Below are 17,800 nucleotides of genomic sequence, written 5' to 3' on the forward strand. Positions count from 1 at the left end.
TTAGATCCAATGCCGTTGTTCATAGTGCCAACCTAATATGCAAGGGAAATTGGAAGGTACTCTTAAGTCACCATAGTACTTGACAAGCTATGCAACTCTCGATTCAGAAATTTTATGGTTTTTATTGATTTGCTCCTTCTCCTCCAGGATGGTGCCTCCTGCTTTCTGTTTCCTAATTCTAACAAAATGGGAGTTCCAAAACGCAGGCCGGTTAGATCTTTACTCTTAGTGTCAATTCCTTTCCGTTTTAAGTAGTTTGTTAAACAATTTTCATACAAATAATGACAAGAGTTCTCTCTCAAGCTGTAGAATTTCTGGGGAACCTAAAAACAGCAATAACAGGAGTTGGGATTGTGTATCAAAGAAAAGAAGCTTCTCAATCTCAACTCTCAAAATGTTTCAAGTGAACATGGAGATAATTCTCCGAGACTTTCTTCCTCTCTTTCAAACTTTAGACAAAGTTGTCAAAAAGATTCACGGGTAACAATACAGAAATTAGAAAGAATTATCCACCCTTTTCTCTTTTTTTTTGGTGAACAAGAATCATCCAACTTGCCAGTAAACAGAACGAGAAAACAGAAAAGGCAATGGCTAGGGCTGGAGCTTTAGTAGGCTTTTGAAATTCAAATGATCTTGTTCCAGGAAAAAGAAACAGGGTTTGCTTAAACGTGTAAGAAATCGAACCTAAACGTCATCGTCATAATCTTCATCAATCTTTTGGCCAAATCCTCTGGGTCCAGCTCCAGCCCTAGCCTTGACCTTCCCCCTCTTCCCACCCTTCTTCTTCTTTTTTGCGGCCTCTTCTTTATCAAACTTGTCCCTCTCTCTTTTCTGCAGGAAATCCGTCACAGCTATGTAGATAACCTGCGTTTCCAAAACAAGCAGAAATCAAATCCCAAAATCAAAACTTTAGTCGAGAAGGAAACAGAAAAGGTGGAGAAGCAACATGTTAGGTACATAGAACCGGAAGAATATTTACCCCTATTGTAAGAATAGAAAGGCCAACAAAGGCGATGAACAGAAGAACAGATATTACGGTTGAATTACCGCTGTCTTCAGTGGAAATTATCTGTTGGGTATTCTCAATTGGGGTGTCTGAAGGCAAAACATCTCCCGGTGATGCAGAAATTCGTCGAACCCGAGAGGTGTTATTTGGTGGAAATTGAAGGGTTTGGTGTTGATAAAAAATGGATCTTTTCGATAGGAGTACGGGAGGTAAGAAGTATAGAGACGAGGCGAGCTTGGGAGAAGAATCACAAGTCTTGAATGAATGGCAAGGTTTCGACTTCACATGGCAGGTTAGTGATGAGGAAGACAGAGATATGGTTGCGGTAACCATGTTTCAGCTGCTGAAACTCCCCCTAGTCCCTCCTCCTCCTCCTCCGAGTGAGAGAGAGAGAGAGAGATTCTGTGCGTGTGGGTGTGTAGCCACTCTCATTATCACAATGTCATTTTTCTGGTGATCTGTATTAGGCTTATTGGTAGATTGATGATGATGCTGACGATGACAAGGAGAATGAAAATAAGGGGAATTATTAGGGTCACCCCTAAGGTTTGCTAATATTTTGAGGCACCCACACGAAATATGGAACCTATCAGTGGCAGTCAGTCATGGTTCCAAGTATTTTTTACCAAAAACAAAAAGTTCTAAGTATCGGTATCGTATCGCTTGTATTGGGCGATATGTATCGATTTTGCTAGTCGTCGATATTGGTACTGTGCCAATACTATATCTATAGCACGATACAGACAAGGGGTAAAATGGTCAGAAAAATCATTTTTTAAGGAGATTTAGGGGTAATTTTGTTCGATACAGTCAATCATGTTTGATAGTGTATCAGTATCGTATCGATTTTGCAGGTTACCAATACACGTTCTGATACCATGTACTAAAACCATGAGTGGCTCTCTTGATTTAGAAAAAAAAGATTACACACACCCTACACCCTACTGTTAGTCAAGGGCTATTAAGTAGTGATGTTATTAGGTTAATTTTTTTTGTTAAAGACAATGCTGCCCTTGTAATGACATGAAGTACCTATTATACCCTTCTAATTAAAAGAACCAAATATCCTCCTTCTTCTTTCTCAATCGAATACCTCAACTGGGTGGCCATATCTGGCGATGTGCGCAACAGCTAGGCAGGGGTTCCACCTTACAGGCCCTTTTCGTGAAGAAACACAATGTCGTGTGTGATGCCTGTTGCGTGTGAAAACCTCCGTCGCCCGGTTCACCCATGGATGAGCCTGCAAAAAGACGAGTGAGAGCAAGAGAGCCGGTGTGGCTCTGGCCTAGGAATCTCCAACGCTCAAGTCAGGTCTCCAGTGCAATAGCGTAACAGCTAGTAAAAGTGAGATGAGCGTTTGAGCTCCATACCTGAGTATTTATAGATTGAGGTGAGGCGGTTGGGAGAATCCTAGTATGGTAGGAGTTCTTCTTTTGGAAGGCTCTCTCGCGTAGAGCGAAGTAGAGAGTTATTTTCGGGGTTAGACTCTTATTAAGGTAAGAGTCCTAATGGGAGTGTGGTTCGGTATCGTGATAGGATTGTGGCTCAATCCTTAACCCGCGATTCTCGGATTGTGCTGACTGGGCTCCGTGATTCCCGGTGAGCCGTTACAAAGGCTTTTGTGGAGGGCTCGGCCTCAGTGGTCGGCCTCAGAGGTCGGCCTCGGAGCTCGGCCTCAGAGTTTGGTCTCGGTCTCGGTTGACTGGCGTGAGGTCGGCTTGGGGTCGATGGCTGATTTGGGAGTGCTTTGCGGGCTGAGCCGTGGTGCTCAGCTCGGCCATATGATCTCTCGAGGACCGGGTCTGCCCGACTTCCCTCGGTTCATGTCGGTCCTCGGATTGACCTCAGCTCGGCCAGGTGGCAACATCTGATTAGTGAGGTGATTCTATGCCTTATCACAGGCCCCCACACTCATCTGGGGTCGGCTCGGCCCTGATGAGTGAAATTTTCTGGCTTGCTCGGCTGCCTCTCCTTGGGACCGAGCCGAGCTCATCCTGTCGGCGATATGACGTTGTACGGCCTGACAGTTGGGGCAGTGCCACGTCATCCACCCCCATAATTGCGCTCGGGAAGTCGAATCGTCCTTTGATCTGGGCCGTTAGATCTTGTTGAGTTCTTCTCGGCCGTTGGATCTTCTTTGCTTAGTGGCTATAAGTAGGCGACCCTTCTTCATTCATTCTTCATTGTTTCAAATTCTTAACTGCTCGGCTAGCTCGGATTCTTCAGCTCATTCGGTGCTCGGCGTTCTCAGCTTTCTAGTTCGTGCTCAGCTCATCTCCGAAGCTTCTTCAACCAGTAAGTCCCCTCTACCCATTATGTCAGTTGGTAGTAGTCATGCGGGCGAGGTGTTCGCTGGGGCGGTTGAGGGTGCGAGTTCAAGCCGAGAGCTCCCTGCTCGCTCCCCTATAATAGACCTGTTGGGCTCGACCTCGGACGAGCCCGTCGTAGTAGAGTCGCGTTAAGCCAACGTCGTCGAGCTTCCCCTGCCCATGGATTCCAGCCTTGAGGCCCAGCCAATTCCTGAAGACCGAGCCGAGGGCTCGGGATCATCTTTGACTGATGACGAGGAGTCGGGTGAGGAAGGTACTTCCCGAGATGGGGTTGGCTCGGTCAGCTCGTCTGCTGACGTTCTCGAGCTTGAAGAAGGAAGTGTCGGCACCGTCCAGAGCACAGTTACTGACGCCAACCTCCAATGTCGCAGGGCGACTTACGCCATCCCTGAGGACGTCGATCTCCGAGCTCCTAACCCTGGGGAGATGGCCTGCTTCATTAGGCCTGACGAGGTGACCTTGTACGAGATGCCCTTCAGGTATGCATTTAGGATTCCTGTGCTTGACCTGGTGGATCAGATATTGGACCATTTCCACCTGTCTCCAGGTCAGTTGGTGCCAAACTCATGGCTGTCCATGTACGGCTTCCACGTCCTTTTCGGTGAGATGGGCCGAGCTGCGAGCGTGGCTCTTTTTTCTCTGCTCTTTTTCCTGAAGAAGTCGCCGGAGAAGGGGTGGTATTATTTCACCCGCTGCACTAGGAAGAACGCGGCGCTGAGCCGCCACAAGTTTTTGGTCAGAATGCCGTCCTCAAATAAAAATTGGAAGCCTCGGTTCTTCTTTGCTTCCATCCTGAACTGCCCCTTCCGGGCCGAGTGGAAGGTGATTCACTTAGGTTACGTCAACAGGACCTTGCCCCTGACCGAGAACTAGCTGACCTCGCTCGACCTGATCCACCAGCATCAGCCTTTTGATGTCCTCTAGCTCCTGGACGAGGGGTTCCTTCAAAGGTGGCATATGACCCCTGGTAGGAGTCCGAGTTGAGCTATCTTCAGTCTACTGTGGTCGGCTGGGGCATCCGAGCCGACCTGTTTACTTGGTCTTTTCTTTCTTTTGGCATATTTCTAACATGTTGTTTCTCTTGTTGTGGTCGGTCACATTCCCCCAATGGACACGGCTCGACTCAGGGCCGAGACCATCGCAGACAGGAGGAGAAAAAATGCCGAGAAGAAGTCTCGAGGCTGAGAAGAGCAGAGCCCCGCTGAGCCCCTCCCGAAGAGGGAAGGGTCAAAAGGACGAGCTGAGCCCGCCGAGGGACATCAAATGCTAGAAGCTCTCGGTCAATCTGATGGGTGGTGGTCCTCCGCCCGTGGCCTCGTCGACCGACGTCTCCCGGTACGTCCTGGGGAGGGCCTCGGCCAATAATGTCCCGCTAAGGTCGAACTGGCGCCTCCTCCCAAGGGACTCGGCCCTGACATCGACCGCGCATGTAAAGGAATGGCTGGACGCAAGTCGGCTTCCTCGAGACAGGGAAATGCTCGAGAAGTTGACCGACCCCGAGCTTCTCTCCTCCCTGTTCCAAGACTTTAATATGGTAAGCTTTCTGTTCATTTCTTATTGAGTGCTCCGATCTGTTGTGCTCGGCCTTGCTAATGTTCGGTTATCTTTTTCTGGGGTTTTCCAAGGTCGAGGAGACCCTCCTCCGATTTGAACGGCTTCTGACCACGAACACCTCTCTTGAGGCTCAGGTCGAGTTGGCCAATAAGGACGCTCGAGAGGCCATCCTGAGGTGGCGGGAAACTACAGCAAACTCGACGAAGCCGAGGCCGAGGTCAAGAGCTTGGAGGTGGCGACGGTGAAGCGGGGGGAAGAGGTCGAGGCCTTGAAGGCTCAGCTCGACCAAGCCAAGAAGAAGGCCAAGGACTACCTGACACGGGCTTGAGCTGAGGCTGTTACCGAGTACCGGAGGAATACGTCGAGGTGTGCCATGAAATGAGGAAGCCGCCTACCCCACCCTCAAACTTTCCCAATTTGATGATGACGCGACCACCGTGGTTGAGGAGTTGGGAGACGATGTTGGGGTGGAGGTCGACCAGGTTGTCCTGGCCGTGACCGTTCTCCAGGATGAGATTTTCGAGGACGCCGCCGTCAAGGAGGTCACCGTTGAGGACCCTACTGCTGAGGACCCCCTCCACACTGTTGAGCTCTAGGCTTCCTTTTCTTCTTTTGATGTACACATCCCCCTGCGCGAGGTTTTGGATAACTTTCTTCTTTTTTTTATGTATTGGGCCGAGCTGCCCACTTTTTGTAACCATGCCGGGCTGTTGGCCTTCAATGAATAGAAAACTTTCTTTTTACAAATTGTCCAAGTGTTTGAGCTCGGCACTCATTTGCCTTTCTTTCCTTGCATGTGTTGTTCTTGATTGTCTGTGTGTCTTGGTCGATCTGCAGACCCGACCTCTTAGCCAAGTTCCAGGACTCGATTGTTTTTAGCTACGTTGCGCTGGGTCAGTCAAGTCGACCTGACTGCTTGGTCATGAAACATCTGTGATGGGCCGAGGTCATGTTGTCGTCCATCTTTATTAAACTTTCATTTTCACTGGTCAGCTCAGGCCGGCTACCACTTGATTGGTTGTGCGGCCGAGCTGACTCTCTGACCGAGCACAATGCCTTGGATATTTTTTCTTGCTTTTTGGCTTTCGTTCAGCTCGGCTGTGGCAAGAATTTGTGCTTGCTGGTCTAGTCACTGAACTATGTGGATCGGTTTTCTGACTTAGCCGACCTATGAGGGTCGGTCTTTGAGGTTGGCCAGGTCTATGAGGACCGATCTTACGACTTGGTTGCCGACCTATGAGGGTCAGTATTTTAGGTCAGCCAGGTCTATGAGGACCGGTCTTATGACTTGGTTGCCAACTTATGAGGGTCGGTCTTTTTGAGGTCGGCTAGGTCTATGAGGACCGGTCTTACGACTTGGTTGTCGACCTATGAGGGTCGGTCTTTTTTAGGTCGGCCAGGTCTATGAGGACCAGTCTTACGACTTGGTTGCCGACCTATGAGGGTCGGTCTTTGACGTCGGCCAGGTCTATGAGGACTGGTCTTATGACTCGGCATGCTTGGAGTTTGAAAGTACGCTAAGTAGTGGAGAAAGACTTTGTTTTATTGAATCGTCAACGTCGAGGCCGAAGCCGAGTACAAAATATGCTCATCATAGACCGTGTTGAGCAGGATATCTGAGAAGACTACTGAAAAAATTTCTTCAAATTTTTTGAGTTCCACGGCCTCGGTACCTTCTTGCCCCCCGGAGTCTGCAAGCGAAATGCTCCTGGGCGAATTTGCTTGTAGACTATGTACGGGCCTTCCCAATTTGGTGCCAACTTTCGTTGCTGCTTTGGTTGGGACGTGCTGAGCTTTCTGGGGACGAGGTCTCCTTGGCGAAAATGTCGCTCTTTCATCCTCGAGTCGTGGTACTTTGTCGTCTTCTATTTGTAAGCTGTGTTCCGAAGCAAGGTGTTCTCTCGGACTTCGTCGAGAAAGTCGAGGTTGGCTCTAAGCCCATCCTCATAGGTCTTCTCATCGAAGTTGAGCACTCGGTATGATGACGCTTTGACCTCGACGGGAGTGAGGGCTTCGATTCCATATACTAGCCGAAAAGGACTTTCCCCGGTCGGTGGTCTCATGGTTGTCCGATATGCCCATAGGACGTTCGGCAGCTCTTCCACCCATCTACCTTTGGCTTCAACTAATCTTCTTTTGATCCCCCAAGTAGTGTTCGGTTCGACACCTCTACTTGTCCATTGGCTTGTGGATGAGCTACTGAGACCGGTCGAAAGTCAATATAGAAGTGCTTGCAGAACTCTCGGAAGGTCGGATTGTTGAATTACGCGCCATTGTCCGTGATGAGCACTTTTGGTAATCCGAACCGGTAGATGACCTTATCCCGGAAGAACTTCTCCATACTCTTCTCGGTGATGGTTGCCAAGGGCTCAGCCTCGACCCACTTAGTGAAGTAGTCGATCGCCACAACCACATACTTTTGATTCCTCGATGTCGAGGTAAAATCTCTGAGAATGTCCATCCCCCATATAGCAAAAGGGATCGGGCTCAGCATAGCGGTCAGCTTTGTTGAAGGTCGGCTCGGCACTGGTGTGAAGAGCTGACACTTCTCGCATGTCTTCACATATTTCATGGCCTCTTCTTGCATTCTTGGCCAATAGAACCCTTGTCGAAGTATCTTATATGCTACGGCTCGCCCGCCCATGTGGCTCCCGCATATTCCTTCGTGCACCTCGGCCAGGGCGTACTTGGCTCCCTTCGGTCTGAGGCATTGGAGAAGGGGCGCTGAGACAGCTTTCTTATAAAGCACTCTGTCCATCATGGTGTACTTGGCAGCTCGGATTTTGACTTTTCTTGCTTCTTCTCGACTCTCCGGGAGCTGATCATTCTCCAAGTAGTTCACAATGGGGTCCATCCAGGTCGGCCCGTCCTCCTCGATGTGTTTGACGCTTTCTTCTTGCAAGGAAAGCTTCTCCAGAATCTCAATGTATACTGATCGACTCAGATTTGGGAGGTCGGCCTCGGCCAACCTAGACAGGGTGTCGGCCACGACATTCTCTTTCCTCGGTACTCGGGTCATTCCAAAGTGCTTGAGCTCTGAAATCATCTCTTGTGCTTGGCTCAAGTAGGCTATCATTCTTTCATCTTTTGCCTTATAGTCTCCGTTGACCACAAGTTGCGAGTCTCCTCGTACCCTTAATTGCTTGACGCCTACAGCCTTGCTCACTCGGAGCCCGGCTAGGAGGGCTTCATACTCGGCCTCATTATTCGAGGCTGGGAACTTGAATCTTAGGGCGTATTATATGCGAAAGCCCTTGGGGCTAACTAAGATCAGCCCAGCCCCGCTCCCCCTGGGGTTGCTCGAGCCGTCAATATTCATGGTCCAGGTCGAGTCGGTCTTAGCTTTCGCATTGGCTTCTTCCACTGTCTTCTCTTCCTCGACCTCGAGGTCGGGCATTGTGCACTCGACGACGAAGTCGACAAGTGCTTGCCCTTTTATCGTGGTCCTCGGGCGATAGCTTATATCGTACTCACTCAGCTCGACTGCCCAGGTGATCAACCGACCTGACACGTCGGGCTTGTGCAATATTTTCTTAAGAGGCTGGTCGATCAGCACCACGATCGGATGAGCTTGAAAGTATGGCCTTAGCTTTCCCGCAGCCGTGACAAGAGCGAATGCTACCTTCTCAAACTTGGAGTATCTCGTCTCGGCGTCGACAAGAACATGGCTGATGTAGTATATGGGCTTCTGAGCTCGGCCCTCTTCCCTAACCAACACCACGCTGATCGCCACCAGGGTAGCGACTAAGTAAACTTGAAGCTCTTCTTTTGGCTCGGGTCGGCTGAGAAGAGGCGGGTTCTCCAAGTATTTCTTCAAAAGCTTGTTGACATTCGTTCGACCATATGAAGTCCTTCGGGTTTCGGATGTTCTTGAGGGCCTTGAAGAACGGCAGGCACTTGTCGCCCGACCTCGACATGAATCGTGTCAACGTCGCCACTCGATCGTTTAGCCTTTATACTTCTTGGATCGTCCTTGGAAGGCTCATCTCTTGGATGACCTTGATTTTTCTCGGATCGGCTTCGATGCCTCTGACAGAGACCATAAAGCCAAGGAACTTTCCCGAGGTCACGCCGAATGCACACTTGACGGGGTTTAGCTTCATTTGGTTCTTCCTTAGCACGCCGAAGGTTTCTTCCAGGTCGGCAAAGTGGTGCTCAGCCTTCAAGCTCTTCACTAACATGTCGTCCACGTAGACTTCCATGTTTCTTTCGATCTGCTCACGGAATATATAGTTAACCAGCCGTTGATATGTTGCTTCGGCGTTCTTCAATCCGAATGGCGTGACCTTGTAACCGAAATTTTCTTGGTCAATTTGGAATGCTGTGTATGACTCATACTCTTTATGCATCATGATTTAGTTGTAGCCGGAGTACGCGTCCATGAAAGTCAGCATTTCGTGCCCTGCCGTGGCGTCAATCAAGAGATCAATCCGAGGTAGCAGGTACTCGTCCTTTGGGCAAACCTTGTTAAGGTCGGTGTAGTCGACGTACATCCTCCATTTTCCTTTCGGCTTGGGAACCATAACGACGTTCGCCAACCAAGTCAGGAAATTTTCTTCTCGGATGAACCCTGATCGACAGAGCTTCTCCACCTCCTCTTTGATTGCGGCTTACAGATTAAGGGTGTAGTTCCTTCTCTTCTGCTGAACCGGCTTTCGGCTCGGATCTATGTGTAGTTGATGCTAGGCTATATGTCGAGGTATGCCAAGCATGTCGGTGGTCGACCAGGTAAAGACGTCGGCATTTGCCTTCAAGAAGTTTTCGAACCGATTCTTTTGTTCCTCGCTCAACAATTACCCGAGTTGTACTGTCTTTGTTGGATCTTCATCGCTGAGGGAGAATGGGATGAGGTCTTCCACGGGTCTTTCGCTCCTTTCTGTGAGTTCATCCCGCTGGTCCTTAGGGAGGTGTTCGACGCACATCGCCATCCCTCGGACGTTGCCTTTATTTTGCTTGACGAAGTTGGCGTAACATTCTCGAGCTTTCTTTTGATCACCTCGAATTTCTCCAATGCCGTACTCTGTAGGGAGCTTCATCTTCAAGTGTGTCGGCGAGATGATGGCTTGGAGAGCGATCAATGATGGGCGGCCGAGTATGGCGTTGAAAGCCACCACCGACTGCACTACTATAAATTTAACTTGGATCGTTGCTTGACATGGAGTTTGTCTGAATGTGACCAGTAGGTCGATTGAGCCTTTGATGGTGGCGGTGGCTCCCGAGAACCCGTGAGGTGAGGTGCCCTCCAGCTTGAGCGCTTCATCGCAGAAGCCGAATTGTCGGTACGCATCTAGCGACATAAGGTCCACGGATGCACCCGTGTCGAATAATACGCAATGGAGGGGTCTCTTCGCAATTTTCACCTGCACTACCAAAGCATCATCGTGAGGTAAACTTATACCTTCCAGGTCGGCCTTAGTGAAGGAGATCGTCGCCTCCGACTTCGGCCATTTGGTTGGCATCTCGGCAACCCTGACGAATCATGCATTTGCCTTGGCCTTCTGAGTGGACTCTTGTCCGGGCCCTCCAAGGATAGTGTATATGGGAGCTCCTTTGTCATTGCTCGACCTGGATCCGTCATTTTTCTTTTCAGCTCAGATTTTATCCTCGTCACGCTTGGCTCGTCCATTCCCAGACCTCGACTAGGCCCTTTTCTGGTCGTGGCCTTCGGACCTTCGACCTCCGTGGTCTTCTCGGCCTCCCTTGATGTACCGCTTCAAGTGCCCTGCCTTGATCAGCTCTTCGATTTCTCTTTTCAACTGATAACAATCCTCGGTGTCGTGACTGATGTCCTTATGGAATTGACAATACTTGTTGGGATTCTGAGATGACCTAGCTTGCATCGGTAGGGGTCGGTGGATGTATCCGCCGTCCTATATTTGCATCAAGATTTCTTTTCGCGACGTGTTCAAGGGGGTATAGTCGGGACTTCGAGCTCGGTCTGATCTCTCGGCTCGACAATCAGTCTTGGGCCAGTTTTTCTCCTTACGATCATCAGTCGTCGGCCTTTTCTTCTCGGCTCAGCCTTCGTTTCCCTTTCGGGTTTGGGGCACCTCGGCCATATTTGCAAACTCATTGCACCTCTCCAAGAGCTCTGCCAGGTTTTTGGTCAGCTTTCGGGCCAAGTCCTTGATGAGGTCCATGTCAGCGAGCCCTTTGCTCATCGCAATATGGGCCGTGGCCTCATCCAAATCCTTGATGTCTAAGGATTCTTTGTTGAAACGTGAGACGAACGCTCGGATCGACTCATCAAGTCATTGCTTCATGCTGAGGAGGTTGATCGTCTTCTTCTTGTGTTTCATGCTACTTTGGAAGCGCGTGACGAAGGCTCGACAGAGCTAAGAAAAGCTCATTATGGAGTTCGGTGGCAACCAGGAGAACCATGAGGTTGTGGCGCCCTTGAGAGATGAGGGGAAAGCCCGACAAGAGATAATCTCAGTTCCCCCTTACATGGTCATCATCGAGTTGAAGTAGTTGATATGATCCGTCGGGTCGATCGTCTTGTCACACCGATCGAAGGGAGGTGGCTTGAACCCGGTCGGTAGTAGCGCGGTCATGATCTCGGGAGGATAAGGGTGTCGTCCGACCAGGGAATAGGCGTCTGGGGTCACCTGTTTCTTTAATCCCTCCACCTGCTCGGCCAAGTCTCGTAGTTTTCTTTTCAGCTCGGTTTCAGGAGCTCGGCCGTTCGGCTCATCCACCTGATGTAAATTGTCTCGTTCATTCGGCCAAGGTCGACCATTTTATCCTTCAGCTCAAGATCGGTTCACTTGGTCGTCCCGTTGAGGTCGGCCATTCTGGTCGACTTGGTCAGCATCACCCCTCCTTACTTTTCTTTCCAGCTGGAAATTAGACCCACGGGGGCTTCTCGACTGCTCTTCTGGGAGAGGCGATGGGCTTTGGCGCCGGGGGGCTACCTCCTGTTGTTCTCGATGTGCTCTCGGCTGTCCGTCCTCCCCGAGCTGGCTCGAAAATATCGATCTCCATGCCGCTGGTTCGATCTCTTGCCCGATCCTCGGGCTCCGATGATGCTCCTACTCATCCCGCCGAGCGCTCCTGTTGGGATGAGGAGGAGGAGTTTTTTGACGAGGCAGATGTGACGAGGCGGCTCGGCTCCGCTCGGCCCGATGCCAGCCACCATTCTATTGCAAGTTTCCCTCTACGCGCATCGGGCTGGAGGGGGCGCGACCAGTGGTTAACCCATCAGCCCACCCTGGGCCATCTGGGTCATGAAAGTACGCAACATCTCATTGGTGTGGAGCATCTGCAGTTGTAAATCCATACCTTGTCGGTTACTCGTCGGGGCTTCCGGATCCAAATTCTCAGGTAAGGGTGGCGGCGGTGGTAGGCTCAGCCCGATCAAGTTTGGCTCGACCTGTGTCTAGTCAGCCGCTGCTGTGTCCAGCACACTTCCACCATTCCCACCCTCTGGCGGGGGAGTTGGATTGGCCACGGCGGCCATGCTGGGCTGCACACCCCCTGCCCTAGGGGGTCTTCTGATCGCGCCTTGCAGTGATGCTTCAGGGGGCGATGATTGCCTCGCCTGTCCAACTGACTGTAGCTCATCTCCGCGGGAAGTCGAGCCATGCTGCCCTGATCTCGTATGCACCATTGTTCCTGCTCTTAAAGTTGGTAAAAACGACGATGGCTTGTTGACAAGTTCCCACAAACGGCGCCAAATCTGTTGCATGTGAAAACCTTCGTCACCCGGTTCACCCACAGATGAGCTTGCAAAAGACGAGTGAGCGCAAGAGAGTCGGTGTGGCTCTGACCTAGGAATCTCCGACGCTCAAGTCAGGTCTCCAGTGCAACAACGTAACAGCTAGTAAAAGTGAGATGAGCGTTTGAGCTCCATACCTGAGTATTTATAGAGTGAGGTGAGGCGGTTGGGAGAGTCCTAGTATGGTAGGAGTTCTTCTTTTGGAAGGCTCTCTCGCGTAGAGCGAAGTGGAGAGTTATTTTCGGGGTCAGACTCTTATTAAGGTAAGAGTCCTAATGGGAGTGTGATTCGGTATCATGATAGGATTGTGGCTCGATCCTTAACCCGCGATTCTCGGATTGTGCTGACGTGGCTCCGCGATTCTCAGCGAGCCGTTACAAAGGCTTTTGTGGAGGGCTCGGCCTCAATGGTCGGCCTTAGTGGTCGGCCTCAGAGTTCGATCTCGATCTCAGTTGATTGGCGTGAGGTCAGCTCGGGGTCGATGGCTGATTTGGGAGTGCTTTGCGGGCTGAGCCGTGGTGCTCAGCTCGGCCATGTGATCTCTCGGGGACCAGGTCGGCCCCACTTCCCTCGGTTCAAGTCGTTCCTCGGATTGACCTCGGCTCGGCCAGGTGGTAGCATCTGATTGGTGAGGTGATTCTATGCCTTATCAATGCCCTCAAGAAGGAATATGCTCACCTTGAAGTGTAACATTTGTATTTCCAGCACAACCTGAACGGTGAGCGCTCAATCAGTCGATCTCTGATCTCCTATCTCCTTTCTTTATTCAAATTTCTTCTTCTTAGTTTTGGATTTGAGATTCATAATCGTTTTCAACAGGCTCCTTCAGTCCTTCTAGGAGGTGCTTCAAATGGCGTAGAAGAAGTGGTTCTGGGTGTGGGTAACTACATCACTCCTCTTCCAGCTCCTAATATATTTCCCCAAAAACCTCCACTTGGGTTCTAGCCTTGAAATTACCACAGCTCTCATTAGTCTCTGTCGTTGTAATCTCTCTTTCTCACATTCCTTTTCCATTTACTGTAACATTTCTACATTGATTTAGGTTGTTGATGAGCTTCAATCCCTTGTCCCATGGTTGAATTATAATTTAGAACGTATTGTTTCATTGTTCTGCAGTGGCCGAAGGTTATTGGTTAAAGCAGTCATCAATGTCTCATTACACAGGTTTGTTTCCTACGCTTTAGTAATTGTGGGGCAATTGGTGAGCCAGTGAAGCTTGCTTTCTCTATCAAAATTGAAGATACGGATTTGCTATTTGTCTAATGGAAGTGTAGCTATAGGATTTTTGGGAAGAAATTCAAGGATACTATTGCGTCAGCAAACAGCGTCGGAGCGTCCTATTCTTGCAAGATAGAGTTAGCAGAGAGGACCGGGTTGTGCCAGCGATTCCACTCCGATGCTTAAGTCAGAATCCTTAGCAACAGATGAGAATAATGGAATTCAGATGATCCTATAAGGATGTTACCTCCCTATTTATGGTGAATCGTGGGTAGAATTGTGCTCTAATAGGAATGTGGAGTCCTCGGAGTGGAGTGAGAGAGTTTAGGAGTGATTTTAGGGATAACGTTTATCCTATAATTCCCCTTGCGCCGTATCAGGCGCCATATGGGCGATAATCTCGGGCCACGTTGGTTCGTGGTGAGCTATGGATTAGTTGGATGAAGTGTTGAGGTCGTCCCTTCTTGATATGAGTCAGGTCGCCAGTACTTGGGCGCCTACATAGCGATCTCTTGTTTGGGCACGAACTCCGTCCTTGTATATGCGCTCGGCGAGATCTGTCGTTCACCAGGTCTCGCCTTTGTTGAACTAGGTCAGGTCGCTCCTGACCTTTGTGGCCGCAGTTCGCACCACGTGTCTATGTCTGGTCCCCCTTGATGAGGGAGATCTCCTGACCTATCAGATACATTGGGCACGTAGGGGGAAGTGTGTGCTTGTGCTTTATGGTACAACAAGGGGCAAGGGAAGGGGGGTGTGTGCTCCGAACACTTGTAGGTTCTCTGGTGTGCAAGTTGTAAGGATGGAAGAAAGAGATTGGGACCGTTGGATGCCCTAATCCCTTCACAAATTTAAAGTCCAAAGGTAAGACAGTGATTGTGGGCTGGGTTTATTATGTTTTAGTGTAGAGGGTAATTTAGTAAACAAGCTAAATTATATGAACCTAAACAAGTTTTCAGACAATGGTATTTTAAGTACAATGATGAATGGTATGTGTTTTCCGGATTGAGCTCCTCTCCAGGGAACCCAGCACGCCCAGGGAGTATCCATTCGTTGGTGTGTGCGGCACGACCAAACCCTTGGATGCCCCCTGGGCACACCCTGGGCGCTGGCCTCCCTGGAGAGGAGCCGGATCCGTTTTTTCCTAGTCTACTTTGTTATTTATGTGATTTAAGAATGCAACATGTAAGATCCTATGTGTTTTCACAAACACCGTTTGATTTTGAGACACGACAAGTTAGGGGATTTTTTTTGGAAAAATTACATGATTAGCTACTTTTGGGTTTTCATTTACAAAACTGTCCACCCTATGTTTGAGTTAACAAAAATAGACAAAAACAAGTTAAGGTTTACAAAATTGGACAAAATAGTATCTCTCCCTCCCACATTTACTTTTTTAGACATTTTTACCCCTGTCATTACCTTCTCGCCCAAGCATCCTCCATTCCCTACAACCCTACCCTTGTCCCAGCCACCGCCATTCTTTGCTACCCCAAGTAATAGAGGAAAAAAAAAAGAGATTTTTTCAAAGGGGAATTGTCGAGGAAGGAAGGAGAGTCAGTGTTTTGTCTAGTTTTGTAAATCTAAACTTGTTTTTGTCTATTTTTATTAACTCAAACATAGGATGGACAGTTTTGTAAATGAAAACCCAAAAGTAGCTAATCATGTAATTTTCCCTCCTTTTTTTTTCGACAAAAAAAAAGGGGATCCCAATCCAAGGGAAGGCTATAGACACCAAAAAACATTTGGCCGAGATCCGGTAGATGGAATACCTTTAGCCAAGTCAAGCAACCGGGACGAGATGGATGGTGGCCCCTCCTTATTTTACTATTCCTGTCGCGTCAGCACGTGATCATAGCCTCTGTGGAGCTTTGGACTCGGTCTACACTCTCTCTCCAGCTTCAGGAGACACTTTAAAGTCTCTCAAACAAGCTACGCCGCCACACGTCAGCCACGTCACTGCCAGCTGTTTGAACAAAAACGAGTTCAAGCCAGCTGTTACCCAATATCAATATTGTTAAGAGTAAAAGCGCACAAAAACACAAAAAGGATGAGTGAAAGTGTCCATAGCCTATATCGGAGGATGGCCAGAGGCGGTGGTGGAAACAGCACACGTGGCCTGATCGCATTAAATAAAGGGGTACAAGTTTTGGATTAAGTTACGAATGTGTCCCTTGCAACCCAAGTAACCAATCACAGCGGGAGAGAGAGAAGAAGAAAAAGTGAATGAAAAATATCCGGCTAAGATATCCACGTAGGCAGATGGAGAGGAGCGCTTGGAATCAGAAGTTGCACTTTTTCTCTCCTCACCGCTGCTGCAGAAGCCAAAAAGTAAGAAAGGGCAATGCTTTTCAAAGCCACACACTGTGCCACACACACACAAACACCTTTTACTAATCTTACGAAGCTCTCCAAAATATCTATCCAAAACTTCCAACCCTACTGTACCCCCCATCTTCTATCTTAACCCCTCCTATCGCCTTTTCCGTCACCCGAGACTTGAGAGAAACGAAGAGGGTTTCTCTTTGTCTGTCTCTCGTTTTTTTTTTTACTTGTTTTGATCTCCGACAAACCTGATCGGAATACCTAAATAATATCCATCTCTTTCTCTCTCTCTCTCTCTCTCTGTATTCAGGTCTTCAATGTGTTGGTGATAAGGTTTCGCAATTTCAAATCCCTGGTTGCTGAAACCCTAATTCCCGTCTATGGTCGAACTCGATGTTTGAGTTGATCCCTAACTCATAAAAATTGTTATGGTTTCCTTGTTGTTCTGCTACTTTTAACTTAATTGAATTATTAAAATTGAAAATTGAGAAAGGACGGCCGCAAGAGTATGGGGGAAGAATCGCCGATGAACGACTACGAAGGAGGCCTTGGAGGCGGAGGAGACGACGACGACGAGGTCCAGGAATGGGAAGCTGGACTGCCCAGTGCAGACGATCTCACACCCTTATCTCAGTCTCTGATCCCTATGGAGCTCGCCTTGGCTTTTAGTATATCCCCAGAGCCCTGTCGAAGCGTGCTCGATGTGAATCGCGCCTCGCAGAATACTCTATCCAGCCTCTGCCGCCAGTCTCAGCCTTTATCCTCCAGCCACCTAGGGTCTTTACCTTCCTTCGCCGATGGCCCAAGTCATGACCCTTTGGTCGTTGAAGGTGACGAAAATGAACCTGAGAGTGCCACTCACGACAGCTCCGATGCTCGTAAAGTAAGGAGACTCGACACCGCTGAAGAGTCAGATTCGGCTTTGCCAAACGATAATTCTAACAATAATAATGACGATCAGTCTGCTCGGACCTTGAAAAGGCCCCGATTAGTGTGGACTCCGCAGCTTCACAAGCGATTCGTCGATGTTGTCGCGCATCTGGGTATTAAGAACGCCGTGCCCAAGACCATCATGCAACTCATGAACGTGGAGGGTCTAACCCGAGAGAACGTCGCCAGCCATCTCCAGAAGTATCGTTTGTACCTGAAGAGGCTGCAAGGCTTGTCCAACGAGGGCCCCTCTTCTTTGGATCATCTCTTCGCATCATCCCCTGTGCTGCAGAGCTCTCACGACTCTGGTGCCAACACCCACATGCCTCCTCCGATGCCATATCCTGCGCCTTTGCTGCCAATGCCGGTACTTGGTGTCGCCCATGGTCATGGCCATACGAGGATGCCCGTCGGTAATCCACCAGCCCCTCCTCCTACCTATCATGGCTTCGACTCGCATCATTCCTATAACAACATGTTTCGTGAGCGGCAGCAGCAGCGAGATTGACGTTAACGCAAATGATAAATAAAATTACTGGTGAGTTTCTCGGAATTCATTCTTCTTCATCTGGTATGATTTGTATATTTATATTATCGCTCCTATTATTCTTTGTAATCGATCTCGAATGATAATTCAAAATGTAGTCATTATATATTAGGGCGGAACAATCATATCATACGACGGTCCTACCTTCCTCCTACAAACTCAATATGAATCAAAAC

The 17,800-nt window shown here is 49.2% G+C and overlaps 2 protein-coding genes across 2 annotated transcripts; one reads left to right on the forward strand and one right to left on the reverse strand.

Moving 5' to 3' along the window:
• Window positions 1–495: 495 nt before the first annotated feature.
• On the reverse strand, window positions 496–1,435 carry LOC122657677. The gene is made up of 2 exons (XM_043852460.1): window positions 980–1,435; window positions 496–864 (listed from the first exon to the last, which is right to left on the reverse strand). The coding sequence occupies exons 1-2, from the start codon at window positions 1,337–1,339 to the stop codon at window positions 685–687; spliced, it is 540 nt and encodes a 179-aa protein (XP_043708395.1). The 5' UTR covers window positions 1,340–1,435; the 3' UTR covers window positions 496–684.
• Window positions 1,436–16,540: 15,105 nt separating this feature from the next.
• On the forward strand, window positions 16,541–17,585 carry LOC122642044 (transcription factor PCL1-like). Its single transcript, XM_043835482.1, has 2 exons — window positions 16,541–17,361; window positions 17,401–17,585. Exons 1-2 carry the CDS (start codon window positions 16,656–16,658, stop codon window positions 17,583–17,585), a joined length of 891 nt encoding a protein of 296 aa, XP_043691417.1. The 5' UTR covers window positions 16,541–16,655.
• Window positions 17,586–17,800: the final 215 nt, after the last annotated feature.

The sequence above is a fragment of the Telopea speciosissima genome, chromosome 1 (genome assembly GCF_018873765.1).
Source record: "Telopea speciosissima isolate NSW1024214 ecotype Mountain lineage chromosome 1, Tspe_v1, whole genome shotgun sequence".
NCBI lineage: Eukaryota > Viridiplantae > Streptophyta > Magnoliopsida > Proteales > Proteaceae > Telopea > Telopea speciosissima.

Bases quoted from the DNA above. Each gene is read 5' to 3' on its own strand.
- LOC122657677 (XM_043852460.1), bottom strand. From the start codon at position 1,339: ATGGTTACCGCAACCATATCTCTGTCTTCCTCATCACTAACCTGCCAT. The intron at 865-979 runs GTAAATATTCTT...TTGGAAACGCAG, and splicing joins TTTCTATTCTTACAATAGGG to GTTATCTACATAGCTGTGAC.
- LOC122642044 (XM_043835482.1), top strand. From the start codon at position 16,656: ATGGGGGAAGAATCGCCGATGAACGACTACGAAGGAGGCCTTGGAGGC. The intron at 17,362-17,400 runs TGCTGCAGAGCT...CCAACACCCACA, and splicing joins TCTCTTCGCATCATCCCCTG to TGCCTCCTCCGATGCCATAT.